The following is a 24467-nucleotide window of genomic DNA, read 5'->3' as shown; positions in this document are numbered from 1 at the left end:
GTACCTCGAAAAACATTATATCTGAATATTACACGCAGTTAGGACATTACAGTATAAAATAAAATAATAATGGTGCACTGAGAAGCTGGACCAACAAATCACACTCCTGACATTTAAAAAAAAAAAAAAAAAAAAACTTGAAATTTGCGGCATCTTGGGAGCAAGCAGCCAGGATCAAACGGTATTTCAACATGCCAAAAAGACTGTTGCATTTACTGTCTTTTTCAAAAAGAAGGAAGATGGTTCAAAACGAGTCAGAAAAGCACATAGAAAAGAATGAAAACAAGGAAAGTCCCACAGCATGGCAAGTGGGCATTTGCGTTTTGTTTTCAGCACCATTTTCTGCATAATGTAATGTCCGTAACTGTGAGCAGGCCCGTGAAGGGGCCATCGGACAGCAGAGTGGTGACGTAGCGGGAAGTGAGGAGAAGAGTGCGGCGTGAGAGCAAAGTTGGCGGTCGCATGTTGCAGCAGTCCGCTGTTATTTTTGTTATTTGTTATCTAACTGTTGCCACAATAAAGTGAAAGAAGCCATCATTCACTCCTCTCCTTTCTATTTCTCTATTCGGGCTATTACAGTATGTTCCGGGACCTGTCCACATGCCGTCATCCCTGCGCTGTCATATGTATTTTGCGTTCCGCCACCTTATGATTTACAAAATAGGCAGTGTTCCACAACAGTTCGCATCTCTGCTTTGACAAAGTCATCAGTCATCTATCCAAAAATCACACTTACTTTTTTGCAAATCCTTGATCATAAGCAGACCGGTTGAGGAAGCAGGCATCTTCGAAGTCCTTGTAGCAGAGAACATGACTCGATTATGGTGTGAAATTCATTTGCTTAGTGCGAACAAAAGATGTCCATTTACGTGCCCTGCTATCCTTCAGCCACTCATACAACTTTTCTTTAGATTGAGAACAATACATTGCCACACACCGCCGTGGCATCTTACCGAGATGCAATGCAACAATACTGTGTGTATGGCGGACTTCCCTCGCAGTTCTCGGTGTGACGTCAATTCCGAAGATTGTCGAAGAAAAGCATTTTCGTTTTAAAAGGGTTGCTATGGGTTTAACAAAGAATCTGGAAGGGTTGCGTTAAAAAAAATAACGAAAATATGCTTATCATTGTTTAGCCATTGATATTATTCAGAAACATGGTTGGCCAACCTTACTTCACATTTGACCTTTAAAAATATTATTAAAACAGTAAATTAAAGTCGACATTCCGCCATATTTGCTGTTTTAATGTTTAGTAGCACCGCTGCGCACGCGTAATGTGACGTGTACGAGTGCTGACGTTATCGGCGCGGTCTCGCACCGCGGGAACCTTTGATATGCGTGCCGAGGAAGCCCCCCTTAATTCCCCGCAATCGGATTCTTCCACTTTGGAGGAAGGATTCAGAATTTTTCATCTTCACCGACACCATATGCATGTGAGGCGAGTACGCTACTCAGTCATTGCGTCTTTGTGTCGCAGAGTCGCCATGTAAACTGCCTCTAAAAGTGAAAGTAAAAACTCTAATGCACCTCTCTCACTCTGTCGTCAACCACGCGGTGTTTTCAGGTACACCTCACAAAATACATCCGCCACATTATAACCCGATTTGTTACGTTATTATCGGTATTATAATTATTATTATTATAACATTATTATTTTGATTTTTATTCATAATTCATTTGTTTTGCTCTTTGTAATTGCTATATGCAATAGTAACAGCAGTATTTATTAAGGATTTAGTGTAGGTTTTCGGGCTGTGGAACGAATTAATGGAATTAGAATAGATTTTTATGCGAAAATTCTGCTTGACATACGACCATTTCGACTTACAAACAAGGTCCTGGAACGAATTAACTTTCTCTTGCTCACCGTCATGTCAACCCCGCGTTGTGTACAGGTACAGCAAAAAATTTCCGCCACATTAGAACCAGATTCGTTAAAATATTACAGTTATTATTATTATTATATTATTGTTATTATGATTTTTATTCATAATTTATTTGTTTTGCTCTTTGTAATAGCTATATGAAAAAGTAACAGCAGTATCTATGCGGGATTTAGTGTAGGTTTTCGGGCTGTGGAACGAATTAATGGAATTATAATGTATTCTTATGGGAAAATTCTGCTCGACATACGACCATTTCGACTTACAAACAAGGTCCTGGAACAAAACAACTTCGCATGTAGAGGTACCACTGTATAATAGTTGGTTTAGATTTTGTGTCAGAACAAGTAAATTCAGTCAGAGACTGCATGTTTTAGAATCTTGCGTTTGGATTATTTAAAATTTGATGAGTGGGACGTCAAATTTCGCCTAATTTTGGACTTTATCTTTGCTGCTGTGTTGTTATGGGCACTGGAAACTAATTTCCCTGAGGGAACTCTCCCAAGGATATATAAAGTTTATTGAATTGAATTGATTGAACCTAGACTTCAATGTTAGCCAATGTTAAACTGGTAAAAGTTATAGTTCATTTAATCATTTTACATAGGTAATTATCTGGTAAGTAGGTCTTAATTGTCCCTTGAAAAGGACACTTTTTTCCACTCTCCAAGTTGTTCTAGTTTACCATCACATAGACACATTGATTGAACAAAACAAAATTTAACATTGTAAAATTGTAAGGCAAGTAATTTAGCGAGGTAAATGATGGAATGAAACGTCGTGAATTTTGACCCACACCTCTCCTGCTGGTTTGTGTGACCTTGTAGTGATGCTTTTATTTTGGAGCTGTAACCGGAAGTAGAACATGCTTGCAACACCGCTAATATGTGACAAAGAGACAAAAAAAAAGACCGTGCGCTCACACCTCTCGTGCGCACAAGGAATAAAGGCGCGCTCCACGCGCGCACGAGGAGGTTGTCTTCCCGCACTCCACAACCACGAGGTGACCACCGGACGCTTCTCCCTTCGCCGTCCTTTTTCCACATTTTTGTTTCCCTTTCTCTTCTTTCCCCCCAAACTTCCCCAAAACTCCTCCAACAAAGAATGGCAGCTCTTCCCACCCGCGTGGTGTTTTTTGGGCTCCCCAGTCGAGCGCGCCGTTGAACTTGGCAAGTGCTCAGAAGGTGAGCGTGCGTCGGGGGGCGGCGATGCTGCGGGAGCCCCGCTAACCATGGGCGTGTTGGAGTCCAACTCCAGCGGTAACTTGACCCCTGCCGCGTCCGGCGGCGCGCTGCCGCTGCCGGGCTACCTGGCGCTGTTGCTATCGGTGCTGATGGTGACGCTGGTGGCCACGGTGGTGGCGGGCAACGCTCTGGTCATTCTGGCCTTCGTCGTGGACAAAACCTTAAGAACTCAAAGCAACTACTTCTTCCTAAACCTGGCCATTTCAGATTTCCTCGTGGGTGAGTTACCCCTTTGTGCTGTCTACCTCACATTTTGGATACCTCCTCCCTCCCTTTCTCTCTCTCAAGTCTTTTGTTCCTCCCTGCAATCATCTCCCAATCACTCAATATAAAGTGGACTATTTCAGCCAAAAATAGATTTCCTTTAATGTTTTTTGGGGGGTTTCATCATCCCCACCACGTCTTTGTGCTGCTCTTATCTGCAGCGCAGACTGAATTACCCTCCCGCCCTCCTGCTCAATCAAACCACTGCAGGGAATCTGATTGCATTCCCAAAACGTTTCTCATATGCCCCACTTGCATGAGCAAACTGACATGTTCATCCTCCTAATCTTCATTCCTGTCATGTCTGCGCGCTTTTCTAGGTGCCTTCTGCATCCCAGTGTACATCCCGTACAACCTGACAGGCAGGTGGATGTTGGGCAAGGGTCTGTGCAAGGTGTGGCTGGTCATGGACTACCTGCTCTGCACCGCCTCAGTCTTCAACATTGTGCTCATCAGCTACGACCGCTTTCTGTCTGTCACGAGAGCTGTGAGTACAACTAAAAAGACGCCAAAATCTTTTGACAAGGCTCAGTTTTGAAGGCCGGGGTGCATTGCGACACACTGGGAGATGTTGCTGATGTTCGGAGTGGCACGATGAACTAGTGGGGAACATGTCTGCCTGGCATGTCTGTGATTTGGGAGTTGATGAATGTTCGATTCCAGCGGTTCCAAATGTGTGGCATGAGTACCACCAGTGGCACGTTAAAGATTTACAATTAAAACAACCATTTTTAATACACTAAAGTGCATTTATCATGCACACTTCAGTTGTATTCAACTTCAACTACACACGATTCACATTTAATATTTAAGAGCATACGCAGAGTTTAAGGGGGGAGCAGGGGCTCCCCTGGTGGCCGAAAAGTGTCATTGCATGTAATTGACTTTCCAATATATGAATTTAAAATTAAGAGTTTTCCGGTAAAATATAGTCTCTATAAGTTGTAAGGCAATAAAACAAACAACAAAAATGAATGAAATGAACAAAAAAAAGATTTTTTTATAATGGGTCAAAAATGTTTTTCGAACAGATCATGTGACTAGCACCTTAGACGGTAATTTGCTTTGCTTAGCCAAAACCACCTGAGGACCGGAGAGGCAAGATGGATATACGTTTTTTCAGACCTAAGCTTTCAAAAACGACAACAACTACTAAGCAAGAACCAAGGATTGAAAATGTGGACCATAAAACGCCAGAGAGCACGGCCAAAGTGGTGAGTGGTGTTTCAATTTTCCCCACTAAAGACGCTAATTGTTTAACGGAGCCACCACCGGTGTCTTGCCAATGTAGTTACCCCCGTCAAAAATTGTATCCCCTGGTAGCAGGAGCGCACACACACACACACACACATTATTTATGAGTTATGTCGACTTAAACAATTAATTGAAGCCAGAAAAGAACCACAGTGATATATTTTGGAAATCAACGTTTATTAACTGGAAAAACTTCATACAGGATTTGTATTAAAGTAATAACAGTTACAGGTCATCCTACGAGTAAAACAGTAAAACTGCCCTTTTTTTTTACGTTTCAGTACATATGTAATGTAGAACGAAAGATTATTATTATTATTTTTTTTGGATGAATGGGCCATGTTTTAAAACCTCGTACATAACTTACGTATATAACTCAATGGACGACGATCTTGGCGAAAAGTATAGCTGTCCTAAGCAGCCTGATTTAGAATTCCCCTCAAAAATGATGGGAAACAAAAAACGCTCATGTTCAACTTATTATAAATATTCTTGTCAGTTAATTTAATTTCTGACACTTCGTTTCAGGGTCATCAACATGTTGTGCACCCCCCGCTCCAAAAGTCAAACTCCGCCTATGTTTAAGAACATTTTTCCCTACTGAAGTCAGTATACATCTCGCCTAATGCAATCCTCTGATATATTTGCAAGCATGACCAGTTGTTTGTCACAGAAAATCGCTGACAGTTAGTTTTGCCTCAGATAATCATGGACTTTAACTGCCAACCAGCAAGGGTCATGACCTATTTTGTAAGATGAGTTAATCACCAAACAGACACACCTCCTTTTAAGTACAGCATATAAGCAACGCCGAGCTCTTTGTTCGGTGTGCATTTCTCTACACAGCTTTGTTCTGTCATTGAATGCACCCAGAAATTTCTGAAATTAAAACTGCGCAGTAATGATCTCTTGCCTCCAGTCTTTTACTTTGCAATCCAGTCTAGCCGTCTCACCTGAATTGAAAACGAACACGCAGAGGACCTGAAAGACTGCCTCCAACACTACACATTTGGAAACAAATTCTAGGTGTAATAACGTGCCATGCAATCCTTAACCCTTTAATGCTCGAATTATGATTTAAAATAAATAAATAAATCATTTATCTCATTGGCTGACATTTAAGGCACTGGACATCCAATCCATGTTGACTGGGATGGGCGAATAAACGTTCATTCACATCTCCCAGGCAAAATAGATTGGACATCTCATGTTGTCAGTGGCACTGAAAGTTGATCACTGCTCGCAGCCCTCCCAGTCAAAATGTATTGGACGTCTAGCGCTGTCAATGGCAGCCAATGAGATAATGTTGGTGGTACTCAAAGAGCCAAGAATTCTTTGATTTAGTTTTTTTCCCCCTATATGAGTGCTCTTTGATTAGTCACCAACCAATCTAGGGTGCAGGGGTAGGTACCTAATTTTTGTCTATGTCTTTTGTACATGCCCCCTTCCAGGATGTACTTCACTCGCAATAAAAAAAAAAAAAAAAAAAAAAAAGCGTTGCTTTTGATAGTGAGGCTTCATTTTAGATATGGACTGCACTGCGTCACAGAGAGCTCTTTCTCATATTTTGACCATCTTCTTTAAAAGTACACCGCATGTGGGGGGTGCAATGAATAGAGTTGTTCTGCCTCACACTTCTTCAATTTGTGGTTCAAATCAAAGGTTTCTGTTTTATTTTCTCTACAGCACTCGTCTGGGGTGCTCATACCTGTTATGTTCATTGAACACTCCAAATTGTATGGGTGTGAATGGTCTTTTGTCTATCATTGGCCAGCACCAATCTCAGGGCAATCTCGATGAGGAGGTGGTGTGGAAAACATTAAAAGGGAGTCTTGTCATTGCTGTCGGCCAAATATAGACGACTTTTTGCTGTTTGATAAATCAATACTGTTTGTCCATCCCCACGCCGTCTGCTTTTTACGCATTATTAAGCGAATTCAACTGATGAAAATAGCTTGACAGCAATGCTTTCTTGTCTGTTAGACACAATTAACACCTTCACATTCATTTTACAAGTCCCTGAATGCAGTCGAGACAATAAACTATTGTATTATGTGACTGCGTCGGGAAAAATTGCAGCGCAGAAGTAAAACACAATTAAACTGACAAAGCGATACATAAATATAAACAGAGTAGAACGGTGATGACAGTCAATTTTGGTCACGGCTTATGTATTAGCATAATGAGAACAATTGTGAATCAATTTAAGACAGAACGAGTACATTTTTGTTTTGTAAAATGACACTTTAAAGTTGACTTTAATAACAATCTGGGCTCATACCATTAGACTTATTACATGGTCTCATGAAGTTAGTGCTGTCAAGTGTCTGCCTTGCCGTTTTTATGCAATTAGTAAAACGAAATATGTAACTCATAAACAATGTTGCCTCCAATTTTTCGAGTGTCTGAGCAGACACACAGGCTCTCTGAGCACACTGTGGACCACGGTGAGCAACATCAGATGTGTACACGGAGGCCACCCACCACTATCATGCCTATTCAAAACCTTGGATCATAGCAAGTTACATGGCTTATTAAAAAATAAAATTACAGCAGCAATTTTCATTAGTTTACTTTTAATACAGTATAATTGATTGTGCCCACTTAAAATGAAATAGACCAAGATCTCGTTGTTCATGAGATGTCTACTATGTTATATGTGAGAGTCCTGCTTTAACTGTAGGAGAGTCCTGCTTTGGCCTTGGTAAAGTCCAATTGTGGCATGCGTGAGTTAATAAATAAAACATAATGAACAACCACAATGTCTCACACGATATCACTCCCACATTAAAACAGTTCAGACATTAAGGGCACTCAAGATTCCTATTCTCTATGTCTGAGCAGCTACACTGAAAATACAAACCTATAGTTAAATTCCCTCGTTTTCAGTGTAAAATTACAAGAAATAAGTTAAATTATCTGCCAGTGCTTCAAGTAAATTTTTACTCGGATTTCTTAAAATAAGAAATATAGCTCGTGGAAAATTAGCTTAAAATACATATTTTAAGCAATAAATTAGTATATTTAATCTTTAAAAAGCTTTGAAAGGTCAGAAACGTTCTTAATACAAGAATTGATATTGTTCAAAACATTTGAAAGCATTTTTATAGACACCTGTCGCTCATTGAGTTACAGTGGGGCAAATAAGTATTTAGTCAACCACTAATTGTGCAAGTTCTCCCACTTGAAAATATTAGAGAGGCCTGTAATTGTCAACATGGGTAAACCTCAACCATGAGAGACAGAATGTGGAAAAAAAAACAGAAAATCACATTGTTTGATTTTTAAAGAATTAATTTGCAAATCATGGTGGAAAATAAGTATTTGGTCAATACCAAAAGTTCATCTCAATAGTTGTTATGTACCCTTTGTTGGCAATAACGGAGGCCAAACGTTTTCTGTAACTCTTCACAAGCTTTTCACACACTGTTGCTGGTATTTAGACCCATTCCTCCATGCAGATCTTCTCTAGAGCAGTGATGTTTTGGGGCTGTCGTTGGGCAACACGGACATTCAACTCCCTCCACAGATTTTCTATGGGGTTGAGATCTGGGGACTGGCTAGGCCACTCCAGGACCTTGACATGCTTCTTACCAAGCCACTCCTTTGTTGCCCTGGCTGTTGGCTTGGGATTATTGTCATGCTGAAAGACCCAGCCACGTCTCATCGTCTCTGCCCTTGCTGATGGAAGGAGATTTTCACTCAAAATCTCTCGATACACGGCCCCATTCATTCTTTCCTTTACACAGATCAGTCGTCCTGGTCCCTTTGCAGAAAAACAGCCCCTAAACATGATGTTTCCACCCCATGCTTCACAGTGGGTATGGTGTTCTCCGGATGCAAATCAGTATTCTTTTTCCTCCAAACACCAGAACCTGTGTTTCTACCAAATGTTGTATTTTGGTTTCATCTGACCATAACACATTCTCCCAGTCCTCTTCTGGATCATCCAAATGCTCTCTAGCGAACCGCTGACGGGCCTGGACGTGTACTTTCTTCAGCAGGGGGACACGTCTGGCAGTGCAGGATTTGAGCCCCTGGCGGCGCATTGTGTTACTGATAGTAGCCTTTGTTACTGTGGTCCCAGCTCTCTGTAGGTCATTAACTAGGTCCCCCCGTGTGGTTCTGGGATTTTTGCTCACCGTTCTTATCATTTTGACGCCACGGGGTGAGGAGGAAGTTGAAAGTCCGTGTTGCCCAAGGACAGCCCCAAAACATCACTGCTCTAGAGGAGATCTGCATGGAGGAACGGCGAAAATGCCAGCAACAGTGTGTGAAAAGCTTGTGAAGAGTTAAAAAAAACGTTTGGCCTCCGTTATTGCCAACAAAGGGTACATAACAAAGTACTGAGATGATCTTTTGGTATTGACCAAATAATTATTTTCCACCATGATTTGCAAATAAATTCTTTAAAAATCAAACAATGTAATTTTCTGTTGTTTTTTTTCCAGATTCTGTCTCTCATGGTTGAGGTTTACCCATGTGGACAATTGTAGGCCTCTCTAATATTTTCAAGTGGGAGAACTTGCACAATTAGTGGTTGACTAAATACTTATTTGACCCACTGTACGTTGTAAAATGGTACAGAAAACAACTTTGTTGGTCTAATTAACTAGATTAATTCTACAATTAAATATTAATTATTACTGTAGATCTTGCAAAGATTGGCAGCGGAATGTTGCTTCATTAAATCAGCAGAGGAGTCAAACTCACTTTTCTCCACCAATGGGAGCGTTACGCTGCCGTATCGAAAGCGCCAATGGGAGCGTTGCGTTGCTGTATCGAAAGCACCAATGGGAGTGTCGCGTTGCCGTACGGTATCGAAAGCACCAATGGGAGTGTCGCGTTGCCTTATCGAACGCACTAATGGGAGCGTCGCGTTGCCGTATCGAACGCACTAATGCGAGCGTCGCGTTGCGTATGTAACGCACCAATGGGAGAGTTGCGTTGCAGTATTGAACGCACCAATAGGAGCGCCGCATTGCCGTATCGAACACACCAAGTAGTGTCGCGCTGACATATCATTGCGGAGTTAACAGACAGTAGTCCTATTGGCGCTACAATACGTTTCTGTTAAATTTTATTTTTCTGCGCTTCATAGATTTCATGTGAGTGTGTGCAAGCAGTGCGCGATTGTGCACGCGCGCAGCTTAGAGGGAGCATCGCTAATAAATATCAACTAATTTGATTGACTGGAGAATTAAATGGCATATTAAGTGTCTGAAAACCTTTACTGAAAAATTTTGCTCGCTGCCTTGCCAATGTTTACTGTTTGAACACCAGCATTATTGATTGATTGATTGATTGATTGATTGATTGATTGATTGATTGATTGATTGGAATATTTTATGTACGTTTTGAATTCAAATGAAAATTAAAGCAAACCACTGAACACAGAGCTACATTTAAAAATAATTTTGCTTTGTCTTTACATATTTTTACTCTTGATGTTACAAGTTGAGATACAACCACCCCCGACCACATGGCCCCTAATCAAATGGTGTGAATGTGAGTGTGAATTCTACGCTAAGTGCAAAGACACTAAATATCAATGTTTATCATCACAGAAATGTATGGATATGAATGATGAATGACAAATTTCTTTAAATTCTTGAGAATTTTTATCTAACAATACAATAATACAGAGGTGCTTTGATATACAAGTAACCCAATTTACAAGTTTTCCAAGCCGTCATTTGGAATTTTTCCCCCCTTGATTTGCGACCAGAAATTGATACGAGTGCTGTAGCATAACAATTACTGTTTCAACGGAGAATATACAATTACTATAATTCCTAGCTTTTACTGCTGGCCAAAAGTATTAGCACCCCTGCAATTCTGTCAGATAATGCTCAATTTCTCCCAGAAAATGATTGCAATCACAAATGCTTTGGTAGTAATAGCTTCATCGATTTTGCTTGCAATGAAAAAACACAGAATGAAAAAAAAAATCATTATCATTTTACACAAGACTCCAAAAATGGGCCGGACAAAAGTATTGGCACCCTCAGCCTAATACTTGGTAGCACAACCTTTAGACAAAATAACTGCGAACAACCACTTCCGGTATCCATCAGTGAGTTTCTTACAATGCTCTGCTGGAATTTTAGACCATTCTTCTTTGGCCAACTGCTACAGGTCTCTGAGATTTGAAGGTTGCCCCTCCAAAGTGCTATTTTAAAATCTCTCCACAGGTGTTCTATGGGATTCAGGTCTGGACTCATTGTTGGCCACTTAAGAAGTCTCCAAGGCTTTCTCTCAAAGCTTTTTCTAGTGCTTTTTGAAGTGTGTTTTGGGACATTGTCCACCTGGAAGACCCATGACCTCTGAGGGAGAACCAGTTTTCTCACACTGGGCCCTACATTATGCTGCAAAATTTGTTGGTAGTCTTCAGACTTCATAATGCCATGCACACGGTCAAGCAGTCCAGTGCCAGAGGTAGCAAAGCAACCCCCAAACAACAGGGAACCTCCGCTATGATTGACTGTGGGGACCGTGTTGTTTTCTTTGAAGGCCTCGTTTTTTTCCCTGTAAACTTTTATGTTGATGCCTTTTCCCAAAAAGCTCTACTTTTGTCTAATCTGACCAGAGAACATTCTTCCAAAATGTTTTTGGCGTTTTCAGGTAAACTTTGGCAAACTCCAGCCTGGCTTTTTTTTTTGTCTCTAGGTCAGAAGTGAGGTCTTCCTGGGTATCCTACAATAGAGTCCCTTTTCATTCAGACGCCGACGAGTAGTATGGGTTGAGACTATTGTACTCCTGGACTGCAGGACAGCTTGAACTTGTTTGGATGTTACTCGAGGTTCTTCATCCACCATCCGCACAATCTTTTGTTGAAATCGCTCTTCCATTTTCTTTTCCGTCCACATGTAGAGAGGTCAGCCACAGTGCCATGGGATCAGGGGTCGCGTTAACCGAATATTTTCCGTCGTTGACCGATTTTTTAAAAGGGTAATGGAAAAAACTGAAGTCCATCTGTCATTTTGACAGGTTGCAATTCACACCCCAGACCACAGGGTGGCGAGTGAGCATATTAATTAGCTATTGTCTCTCTTGATGCATGACGTCGTTGGCCTTACTCTGAAAAATGTCAAGGCAACTGAGTGTCCGAAGTTTCTTCAAAAAGCCCCAAAACGACGATGGTGTTGATAAAAGATGTGAAAAAAGAGGGACTGCACAAGCGGGCACGCAATTCACGTCCATGCGCACCAGGAGGAAAGTGTGAGACTGGGTTCAGGCCACAGCAGGTGAACTGTTAATTTCATTGTTCCATATGTAGCCTAGCTACTGGGGCCACAGTCAGCTGTTTTTGTCAGTGCGGAGAAAAAGTTACATATTCATATGCTTGATGTGTGATGGCACGGTGTGGATTCTCTGTTAAGCTTGTTCGGACAGAAAATTAATTTAAAATGAATGAAAACTAAATACTATTGAATATGTTGAAGCGGTATGCAATGTTAAGAGTCTTGTTAGCTCGAATTGCTGTGTCCAGCCGCTGTAGCTCTGCTGCTCTCTGTGAACTCTCTATTCGAGCCGGAACGCGCGTGGCTCTTAAGTGTCTGTCACGTGACTGTGTCGTAGCCGGTAACGCGCTCGGCCAAATGGACACACAAGTACGGAAGGTGAATTATGCCAAACAAAGGGTCATCACAATGTCATTATCATCATTTTACAAATTTAAGTGACGGGTAAAAATAGATTATGACCGGATTTTTATGACCCTGTCAGTCAAAATGACAGACAACGAAAAAGTCTAGCGCAACCTCTGCATGGCATATACACTTATTGATGACACTGCGCACGGTAGACACAGGAACATTCAGATCTTTGGAGATGGACTTGTAGCCTTGAGATTGCCCATACTTACTCACAATTTTGCTTCTCATGTCCTCAGACAGTTCTTTGGTCTTCTTTCTTTTCTCCATGCTCAATGTGGTACACACAAGGACACAGGACAGAGGTTTAGTCAACTTTTATCCATTTTAACTGGCTGCAAGTGTGATTCTCCATGCTCAATGTGGTACACACAAGGACACAGGACAGAGGTTTAGTCAACTTTTATCCATTTTAACTGGCTGCAAGTGTGATTTAGTTCTAGCCACCACCTGTTATGTGCCACAGGTAAGTAACAGGTGCTGTTAATTACACAAATTGGAGAAGCATCACATGATTTTTCAAAGGGTGCCAATACTATTGTCTGGCCTATGTTTGGAAAGAACAGAATATTAGTTACTGCAGTTTAAATGATTAAAATTCACGAAGAATCAATTTTATTTTTAATTGATGAAATGTTTGTCTTCCAAAAATTGTTAGCAACCATCCTTTAATCATTTAAACAAACTTTTTTAACTTTCATAATGATCATATAATGAATATTGGCACCACCACCCCACTATACTGGGTTTTGCATTTAGCAAGTGATACCTTAAAACACAATGAAAGTAATTTTAGTGTATTTTTTTTAGCTAATTTTCTCTTTGCTTACGACCGCTTACATTGCTAAAGCACCCTAAAAAAGATACAAACTTTGAAGTGACAGTTTCTGAGGTAAGGGTCTATTCATTTTTAAAAATTGATAATATACACCCGTTGCCTTTAGACGGCGTGATTTCAAAAATTAACATTGTTCTAAAAGTATCTGATGCTGAATGCTATTTCTCATATTGAAAACATGTTTTTATTCATTTATTTATTTCAAGCAACGTGGTTGAAACAAATTTCATTTCATTTAATGCAACACAGAAATATGCTTTTATACAAAGGGTGCTTATCTCGAGGTATCACTGTAATTGCTTTAAATTCTTCATCGTATTTTTCCGCTATATACACTTGTTGTACTTGGCACAGCGTAGGAGGCCGACAATTGTGTGGTTCTCATTCACACCTCGACACCGTCTCTACACGCCCGACAAACATGCATGCTCAGCCGTGTGTATGAATGAACGCCGTTCAATCGAGGGCTCCTTTCATTGATCTTCCTGTCGGAGGTCATTTCGTGACGGGGAGCATCGTTTCCTGGAGATCGTCTGGGATGAGTTTTTTTTTAAAATTCCAGCCTGAGGTTGGGAATAACATGTAAGACATCTAACTTTAGAGAAATGCCATAATAAATGGCCAACTGAGGCCTTCAAAGAGAATTTTTGAAAGGAATTACTGGCGATTTCATTTTAGCAGTGCTAAAATGCGTGGTCAACATTAGGCATTCATCACACATTTGAACACCTACGGAGCCCCTCGATGTCGGGCAAACGTGCGCTTGAAAGGTACAAGACACTCTGTTATGTAACCTTGAGTTCATTTGGAAATGATTGGCAGCGTCGAATACCAAGTGGCATATTTGCGTTGATTTGTGGATGCATATTCGGAATATTTGAGAGGATTTTAGTATTCAGCAGGGGTACCAGCTGTTCCCTTTTGACAGCGAGTTGGCCTAGATTTTGGGTATTTATAGGCTTTTTCTTAAACTCTTTTTTTAGTGGTGCTGATTTGTTTGAAATGATAACTGTTGCCAGAAGAGCATAAATGCAAATAATCGACATATGTTCATTTTTAACTAATTCTATCGATTGATTTTAACTCACTGCTTGCTATTGAAACCTTAGACGTCTAATTCATTTAACTGGCTGTGAAATCTGTTTTAGTGCCATTGACGGCAGTACACGTCCAATTTTGGCTGGGAGGTCTGACAGCGAATGATCGTTGCCAATGGCAGCCAATGACTTTACTCTTGAATTCTTTTAGAGTGAGGTGTAACTAGTACTACATGAGTAAATGCCCAGACAGAAATTTTAATTTAGAGCATGACATCACATTTAGGTCCAGTAAAATAAATAAATAAATAAATAAACTTTACAATGAAAAGTACTAGTATTTTAATGACGTTTTACATGGACTAATTGTCTCACTGTTTTAATGTACGGTAATGAAAGAACAACTTCAAATCAAATTTCATTAAAAAAGAGAGATTACTTTTTTCCCTTCCAGAACCAATTACACACAGATGCTTTATGATCATCTTTTTTTTTTAAGTACCGGTATTACCTTGGTTTATAACGTTATTCATACCGACTCAATTTATTTATTCATTTATTTATTTTTAAACAAATTGAATGTCCATTGGTTTTTCATGAAATAACAATGTGCAAGTGAAGACTTTCCAATTTTTATTTGGCGTTTAATACACTTTTAGTTGTTTAATGGTAATAAACTCAGTTTCAAGAGCAAATAGCTTGAGTCGTGATTGTTTGCTGCGCCTTCTGCTTCATGTCAAGGTCACCTTAGTACACACTGTTCATGCTTTGCTTCTGAGTGAGATGTGATTTTGATGCTGCTCAGAATAGAGGGATGATCATTCCTAGTGGGATGGGAGGCTGCTGCAATCCCAGAACATTTAAAAAATCTTGTATTTTACTCTTTCATCACACATCACATCAAGGGCAAGTGGTTTCCAAGTTATGGGTTCGAATTTTGGGCTTTGTGTGGAGTTTGTGTACTACATGTACTTGTGTGGGTTTTCGGCAGGTATATAACACAAGCGCTAAATTCAGTACTAAACAAAAGGTGTCAAACTTCAAAAGCAAATTACGTGCAGCAACTTTCTGTTTCTTTTTAAAATACCGAATTTGCAGATTGTTGTCATTTAAAATATGTTACCAATCCACAAATTTAAAATGTAATACAACAAACGTTTTAACTGGCGTTTTTACGTTTTTCCTCCAAATGAATACAGCAGAAAACACTCAGGTGACTTGAAGTTCCGCTCTGAGACCCCCAATTTGGCCAAATTTCAAAACTGTCTTACATGCATGTGTGGTATAACAGCGAAACCCAAAGCATGAGAGAGCATAATTAAAGATGCCATGATTTTAATGAGATATCGCACAAACTCCATGTAGCATGTATCACCGAGTGTCAAGACACAGCTTTGAATGGCCACAGCCGGATTTGGGGGGGATTTTATGGGTGAAATGTGGTAATATAACAAGGGTTGTGTTGCAGAAATCGCAGACATCAAGGAGTTGTCGAGATTTTCTTTTTCATATATTTTTCCTTTTAAACATTTTTTTCCAATTTTTCTTTGTTTGGATCGATTATCTAAAATATCGGGGAAAATGCAACAGTGCCCCCCCAAAAAAATGAAATTAAACGATAGTTATGAGGTAGATATCTGTGACCGATTTACAGACACCATTTTTTTTTTGTAACGTAATTTGTTTAAAACTTTAAAATATGCGAGTGAATAATTTTTGAAAGTCGTTTTTTTTTTTTAACTAAATACAGTGGGGCAAAAAAGTATTTAGTCAACAACTAATTGTGCAAGTTCTCCCACTTGAAAATATTAGAGAGGCCTGTAATTGTCAACATGGGTAAACCTCAACCATGAGAGACAGAATGTGGAAAAAAACCCCAAGAAAATCACATTGTTATACACACAGTAATATAGCGCCACGTCTGGCTGAGTGTATATTGCACTATACCACAACTATGAAAGCACTAGTATATGTGTTTGTTTGTGTCTGTCTGTCTCGCTGGGTGTGCGCGTCTTTACCTCTGTATTGTTTTCCTGTCAAGATTGCTGCTACTAGATCACAATAACTAAAAGCATGCCATGTTATTTTTGCTTTAATACAATCACATATATAGCCAAGAAATCGTAATCAATATCGAATAATCAGGTTTTTCTTGTTAGGCAAAATTGAACACCCCTAATATAATGTTTAACTGTTATGTTATAAAATATATAATGTTGCCCACAACAAAAATCAGTTTGACATCTTTTCTCTAAGCAAAATCCAACCTCACCAAAGTTTTCAGCGGTGCTTTTTAAAGAAGCTAACCAAAGTCAATTAGTTTCAGTGAATTAAGACCGTTTCAAACTAGTGGCAGCCTAGTGTGAAGGGTTCAGCGGCAACTCATTCATTGTGTACGTGGGATAGGACGTCTCGGCAAAAATGAGCGGTGGACGGCAGTCTTAGGCGGAACAGCAAGTTTGTATGAATTTGCGCCGAGAGACAGTGCCCAAAATAGACCGCCGCCGCACTTATGTCAACAATGCATCCAATAGCAGAGGGGCAGGGGTACTTATATCTGTGCTATTAGGCTGTTTCGACAGATGGATATATGCAATCATCGCTTTTTTAAAGTTTCGCGAGCTCTGGGACACTTGAAAAATGACTCTCATACCTCTCCTTGCTAAGGTAAATGGTACCTCGATGTGCGTTTGCGTGGAAGTAGTTCGCGAACAACACCAAAAAACTTTCTACTTTCTCACTGAAACTAGTAAAAGTTTTTACACGGCTTTAATAATGCCCATTACTCCTTAAAATAGGAAAAGTAAAAGTAAAGATGTAGTATTCATGCAAGGCCCTAGGGGGCAGTGCAGATTTACAGGGCGACAGAGAATGATGCACTTTGACCCCACCAAGCTCCCTCAGCCCGGAAAAAAATATGCCCGCGCCCACTCGAAGCAATGACATTTTTCTTTGTTAAAAAAGGCACAAAAATTGAAACGTTCAACATATTTAATTTAGAAATATTATTAAAACAGTAAATTAAAGCCAACATTCTGCCATATTTGCTGTTTTTAATGTTTAGTGGCACCGCTGCGCACGCCAAATGTGACGTGTACGAGTGCTGACGTTAATGGCGCGGTCTCGCGACGCAGGAACCTTTGATATGCATGCCGAGGAAGCCCCCCCCCCAATCCCCCGCAATTGGATTCTTCCACTTTGGAGGCAGGATTCAGAATTTTTTGTCTTCGCCAACACCATATGCACGCGAGGCGAGTCCGCTACTCAGTCATTGCGTCTTTGTGTCGCAGAGTTGCCATATAAACTGCCCCTTAGTGTGTAAGCTACTTCATATGCTGGTGGCAGTACTGCTGACCAATTTATTAAGTCTGTGTACAGGCCAGATGTTATTGATTTTATGACAGAGGCAGGGGGCCGGATGAAATTTGACCATGGGCCGCATTTGGCCCCCGGGCCGGACTTTGGACATGTCTGGCTTAGAGGAAGAGGGTCAACCGACATGTAAAACATGTTTGCAGTGGGTGGCTGCCAAGGAGGCAATACCTCCAATAGGAGTGGGAACCTCTTGGTAACTCACGATACGATACGATTTGCGATACAAAGCTCACGATAACGATGATCTGACGATATAGCGATACAACGATTTTCGATACATTGGTCCGGAAATACTTCTAGGATATTCTACAAAAAACTAATAAACAGAAAAACAGGCTTCTGTTGTGAATTGGAATGAGTTTATCACTAGTAGACGTTCAAAACGGATTGAACGTCTATGGCCGTCAGTGGCAGCCAATGCCAGGCAATGAGTAATTTTGTGCCATTTAAGGTCATTTACCAGTTGATTTTCATGTATTTCCTGTGGATTTAGGGTATTTTATGGGTCACTTGCTGTTTATTTTGCGTTACAGAACAGGAAGTGACCAGGGAATCACCCAAATGAATAGGCAGTGACTCAAACTCAACAGGAGATGACTGTAAATGCCCTAAAATGAAAAGCAAGTGGCCTGTAAATGCCCCGAAAATTGGACCGAATGACTGTGAATGCTGTGGTTTTGAATTAATGAACGTTCCCAGTCTAAATGGATTGGGCGTCGAGCACCGTCAGTGGCAGCCTTTTTTTTTTCTCGACACTTTTTAAAAACGGTATCTCAAATCTACACAGGAGCATATCGATAACTTTTTGGGATACAAAGTATCATGATATATCACCATTTCGATATTTTGTCGCACCCCAAACCTCCAATATGATTTCACATTTATACAAAATTAAAGGTTAGTAAACACTGTCATGAACGTTTCCCACCTGCTACGAGACTGAACTCCAGCATGTTTAGTGTGTCTAGCGGTGGTAAAACGTGGTGTTTTTTTTTTTCTCTGGCAACTGTCTGTGTGGAGAAAGGTTGTGTATAATGGAAATATTCCATATTTGTGTAAATATGGAAAATAATTCAATTATTTTTGTTCTGTTGGTAATAATGTTTGTACAGTGGCTATAGGTTAAGGCCCACCAATAGGACTGCACTTATTTTACTTTTATAAAGAATATATTTTTTTAATTTTTTATTTATTTATTATAACTTAATAACTTATGTTTATATTTGCTAATGTTTTGAAAAATAAAAATCCCGTTCAATAGAAAAAAAGTTTTTTTTTTTAAAACCAGCTTGTCAAAGTAACACATTTTAGAGCTGTAGATGCAATACTGTGATACCGTGAAAATGATATTTTGGCTTAAGGTTATCATACTGTCAGAATAGCATACCAGCACATGCCTAGTTTGTTGCTATTGGTTGAACAAATATGGTATCGCTAAAGTCAAATGTGTCAAATGTAATCTTCCTGTTCATCTCTCTCAGAGACAGGAAATTCACAAGTTTTCATGGTAACATTTGCAGATGCGGTTAAACAGTCGAGGCAAAATTTCCATTACACAGGTGACTCGGACTCACATGCTAAAATATGTGATCAGGAAGTCCCTAATAGTTTTTGAAAGTCAGTCCCCCGAAGGCCACCCAAGCACTGTTAGAACATGCAAATTTCTCACAGGTGGCCCCGGAGGTGAGATAAAGGTGAGAGGTAAATGTCGAACCTGTAACTGTGTGGCTTCTGTTTTATTATTGATGTTTTTCATGTTGATGTGGCGACAAAGACAAAGCGCTTTCTTTGAGTGGCGCAGTTTCGGCTGAGTGGCAGCGAAGTGAAGATGGAGTGATGCCCAGATGAGGGCGATGATGATGATGATGATGGTGTTGAATGATGATAATGAATGAAGTGCGCGTGCAGAGAAAGAAAGCAGATGTCTCTTTCAAGCCCTCCCGTCACCCACACCCTGTCCTAATATATCCCCCCTGGTTGGCCTCCTCCCGTGCCTCCCCTCGTCTGCGCTGACACAGGGAGGAATAAGAGCATCATGAGTGGCTTTTTATTTTGGCATCATTCTGTCGGCGTAGGGCTCATTTAAAAGCATCGCTCCGAGGGAGTTTGTCAGCTCGGCAAGGACGCCTTCAGCTGCGGTGGATTGAAATGTAATTTTTCACCGCTTGTGGGAAATACGATTTTTTTTTAAGCCACAGTGGTACCCTGACTTAGGGGCGTCCCAAGAGCTTTAAGACTCATGACTTGGTTCTTTTTTTTTTTTGGTTCAAGAGTGGGCTTCAGATACACCCACGCTCATGCGAATTGAAGAATAAAAACAGCGCCTCAGTCAATGACGCACTTAAATCTGCAAGCAGCCAAAAAGAAATACCAGATTGAACACGCTGCTAAACTCATTTCTCTTGCATTTTCTTCCCCCTCAAAATTTCAAAATTAAAAACACCAATATTAGCTCAATCAGTGCCTTTGGCAGCGACAGTGCCTTTGGCAGCGACAGTGTCAATTCCATTTGAAGTGGGATAGCTAGTTCCCCAAATAATTAGGTGCCACTAATTCAATAAGAAGTTGTGGTTGCTTGTTCTTCTCTTCTGTCTGCTTCCTTCTGTTTCTGTCCTCCTATAGACCCTACTCACCAACGTCACAGAATGACGTGTCGCTGTATCCGGCCGCCATATTGTCCGTCTCTGTTTAGCCCTATTCTCAATGGTTTCAATTAGTCGTTCAGTTTATAGAGCAATTCATGGAAGCCCCGGTCAGTGTTGTTAATTTTACTTTAAAATAGTAATTAATTACAGTTACAAATTACTTCTCCCAAAAAGTAATTGCGTTAGTAACTCAGTTACCTGAATGTAAGAGTAATTAGTTACTTGGCAAAGTAACTAGTGATATATTTTTTTTTCTAACAAAAAACAAAACAAACAAACAAACAACAACAAAAAACAGGTCACACAATGTGAAGTTTAAAGGATTTGGGGGACAATTGGCCCTAGCCCAAGTCTTTACCCTCCACTTAACTAGACACAAGGGTATTGCGGTAACTAGCTAGTAACCTTTGCTATGTGTGGAAGTCATTTCAAGTTGTGAATCAACCGTTAAAGTGGTGAAAATTGCTCCCGTTATTGCATTAGTTCCCTTCTGTCTACTTTAAACATGTGTAAGTTTTAAAACTGTTTCATCATTTAAAGATAGATTTAAGTTAAGATTTTGCCGATTTAGAAGCATTTTAGATTTAAAAAAAAAAAAAAAAAGTTACTTAGGTTCGCTAGGAAGGATCTCTACATCAGGGCCTTCCTGAGAGGTCTACTGCTTTAAGATGGCAGCTGTTTACTGACGCATGTAGTCATTAAAACATGTTGCCAATGCAGCTGTGTCTGTCAATTGCATCTAGTTCTATAATATGATGTCTACCGTGTCATGTTGGCGTAGTTTGTCGGCAATGGCTACAGTCAGGTATTATTGGAGCCACCTAGCATCGCGGTTGCAACGGCGTCTTCCCCACTGCTGCTCTGCTCTCGTCCCCGTGAGTCCGTTTCTCTCAGACTTTTTTTATTCAACCAACTTAGTAACACATAGTAACGCACGCCTTTCCCGCCTCAGTAACGGTAACGGCGTTGCCAAGATGAGAAAAGTAATTAATTAGATTACTCATTGCTGAAAAAAATATGTAGTAACGCCGTTATTAACAACACTGGCCCCGGTGCTTTCAGACGCTGTGAACTCATTGGATGCGTTGCATAAAAGGCGTTATGTGGAAAAGCTTCAGTCTATCCGTTCGCCAGATCCATATTTGATGCCTAAATCGATATTTTTCGACCCGCTGTCTTCGCCCTCTCTGCCTGACAGCTGCTACCCTGATATCTACAACTATCTTGTCCACACAAAATCAGCCTATTCTCACGAAAGTTTGAAAAACTTTAAGAGCAGCACTCTAAGCAACATTACCCTGTGTGATTTCTAAAATGGCGACAATCCAAAAAAAAAAAAAAAAAGTTGACTGCGATGGCCGACGCTTCAAGGATAGGTGGATATTGGACTATTTCTTCAATAAAGCACGCAACAACTGTGTCTGCCTCATTTGCAAAGAGACAGTCGCTGTTTTCAAAGAGTTCGATGTGATGCAATATTACTAAACAAGACACGCTGACATGTACGACAACATTACAGGGAAGATACGCAGCGAGAAATTATCGCAACTTGAAGCTAGTTTATTTTTTCACAGCAGCAGTATTTCGCAAGAGTCCGAGTGTCGAAAGAGAAAACCACAAGACGAGACTGTTGAAATTATGAATTTAAAAAAATAATAAAGCAAATGTGACACACAGAAGGGCTTGCTAAAATTTGTTTAAATATATTGTTCTATGTAAATCAGCCAAGGTAGCCCCCCGCATTTTTACCACACCAAATCTGGCCCACTTTGCAAAAGGGCTGGACACACCTGTTTAACTGATGATCTGTAGACGAGGCCAGCTTCTTCAGTTGGTACCAGCTAAATATTATTCAAAATGTAATGATGGTGGAAGAAATAAGCATCTTGAATTTGAAACTGTATGTTGTTGGCGATTAGCCTCGCAATGATCTTAATTGTGGTTGTCAGCCCAAAACCCTCTAAATATATATTAAATGCATCTTACCAGATATAAAATGACTACTACATAATCTGTGGTAATCGTTTGGAGCCCAGTTTTCTTGTCGAATTGCAGCAGTCCATCTCGCTCTCCTCTCCGGGCCTCTCGGAATACGGTAGAACTTCAAGTCTCTCCGTCTATCTTCTCTGTTATTGCAACCAACCGCCACACACGCCTTCACCATTTTGATTATTAATGTTAATGAGCAGAAAAACACGCCATAATAGGAGGAATTTACGTAGCGGTAATGCATCAACACGACGAGGCGTGGTTGTGACGTCATGTGAGTAGGGTCTATTACCCCTTCCTGCTCCCTGCTTTCTCCTAATAAACAAAACATAATAAACAACCACAATGGGAGTATATCAAACTCCTGTGTGATACATTAAAACTGTTCAGTTTCCCATTCTCCATGTCTAAGAAGCTTAATAGGACAGGTTAAAAAAAATCAAAACAAACAAGAAATGCCCCATATTTAATAGGAAACACTCACAAACGCAACCTGGTAGTACCACCAAAAATAGGACGGTCCAAAAAAAAAAAAAAAAAAAAAGACCTCCAAATTCAAAATGAAGTATTGTACCTCCAAATTTAAAACTACACCAAAAAATGATAGAAAATATCCAAACATGAACAGGAAATACTCCCAAATTCAAAAGGGAGTACCCCAGAAATGAACAGGACATGGCCCAACATGAAAAATGTTCCCAAAATCAATCATTTAAATAATAATTTTTCATTCATTCATTTTCCATGCCGCTTTTATTTAAAAAAAAATTTTTTTTTGAACTGTAAATCGCACCTAAGTATAAGTCACACCAGCCAAAAAATGTGCAATGAAAAGGGGAAAAAACATATGGCGGAAAACACATAGGTGACTTGAAGTTCCGCTCTGAGACCCCCAATTTGGCTAGCTTTCAAAATTGTCTAATATGCATGTGTGATACTACATTATTGGAAAGCTTAATATCTCAAATTTATGGGGGAAGAAAAAGTATGAACAGGAGGGCATTTTTTTTTTTTTTTTTAATTTTCTTAAACAGCAAAACCCTATCTGGAGATGAGAGCACGCGAGAGCAGAATTACAGACGCCATGACTTTAACGAGATATTATCGCCTACTTACCTTGTTTAAATTCAAAAACTCAGCAGCATGTATCACTGAGTGTCAAGACATAGCCGTGAATTGCCACAGACGGGTTTTTGGGAGATTTTATGGGTGAAACATGGTAATATAACAAGGGTCGCGATGCCGAAATTGCAGACATCAAGGAGTGGTCGAGATTTTCTTTTTCATATATTTACCCTTTTAAACATTTTTTTTTCTTCGAATTTTCTTAGTTTGGATCAATTATTTATCATCTAACATATGATAACATATGAAAATGCGACTGTACCAAAAAAAAAAAATACAATTAAGCGATAGTTATGAGGTCGATATCCGTGACTTTTTTTACATACGCCAATTTTTTCATTGTGACGAAATTTGTTTAAAAGTTAAAAAAAAATGCGAGTGAATAATTTTGAAAGTCGTTTTTTGTTTTTAAACAAAATATTGGACATCAATCAATGATTCTAATAATGAATATAATTAATTACCTTCGCTTTATGGCTTGGTTGAAACAAAAGCGGTTTGGCGACGTCTGTAAACGGGGGTTTCCAGGGTAAAAGGGACAAATTAAAAATAGTTTGGGGGCTTCATGCGCCATGAATCTGCTATGGCAGCATATAGACATGTTGTTCTATCAAACACACAGTTCTTTTGGTTTAAAACACGGCAGTTTCTTTTATAGAGGTGTGCAAGAGCAGAAACTGCTTTTTCAGTCTTGTCTGTGTTTTCCGCCATGTATAAGTCGCACCGGAGTATAAGTCGCATTTTGGGGGGAAATTTATTTGCTAGAATCCAGCACCAAGAACAGACATGTCATCTTGAAAGGCAATTTAAAATAAAAATATAGTATAGAAAAACAGGCTGAATAAGTGTACAGTATGCTAACATTACATAACGAATAAACAACGAACTGAGAATGTGCCTGGTATGTTAATGTAACATAGCATTGTTATTCAGATAACTATAGCATAATGAACATGCTATCAAGCAACAATGATATAATAATGTGTTAATGATTTCACACCAAACTATGAAAAAAACTGTGACTTATCGTCCAAAAAATACGGTAAATAAGAAAATTAAATTTCAAAAAAATAAAACACATTGTAATAAATTGAAAAAACAAAAGAATAAAAGACAAATTCAAATAACTGTGGACCAGGAATTCTATTGTTTTGT

At 39.7% G+C, this 24467-nt stretch overlaps 1 protein-coding gene across 1 annotated transcript in view; it reads left to right on the top strand.

The window, feature by feature from the left end:
* Positions 1-2810: 2810 nt before the first annotated feature.
* The window catches only part of LOC130919093 (histamine H3 receptor), a 33681-nt gene continuing 12024 nt past the window's right edge, over positions 2811-24467 (top strand). The window contains exons 1-2 of the mRNA XM_057841506.1: positions 2811-3349; positions 3715-3881. Coding sequence (XP_057697489.1) covers positions 3118-3349; positions 3715-3881 — 399 coding nt within the window. The 5' untranslated portion in view covers positions 2811-3117. The remainder of the gene's footprint in view (positions 3350-3714; positions 3882-24467) is intronic.

Source organism: Corythoichthys intestinalis, chromosome 7 (assembly GCF_030265065.1).
Source record: "Corythoichthys intestinalis isolate RoL2023-P3 chromosome 7, ASM3026506v1, whole genome shotgun sequence".
In the NCBI taxonomy this organism is placed as follows: domain Eukaryota; kingdom Metazoa; phylum Chordata; class Actinopteri; order Syngnathiformes; family Syngnathidae; genus Corythoichthys; species Corythoichthys intestinalis.
Note: the sequence above shows the minus strand (reverse complement) of the source record. Positions and strands in the feature narration are given on the sequence as shown.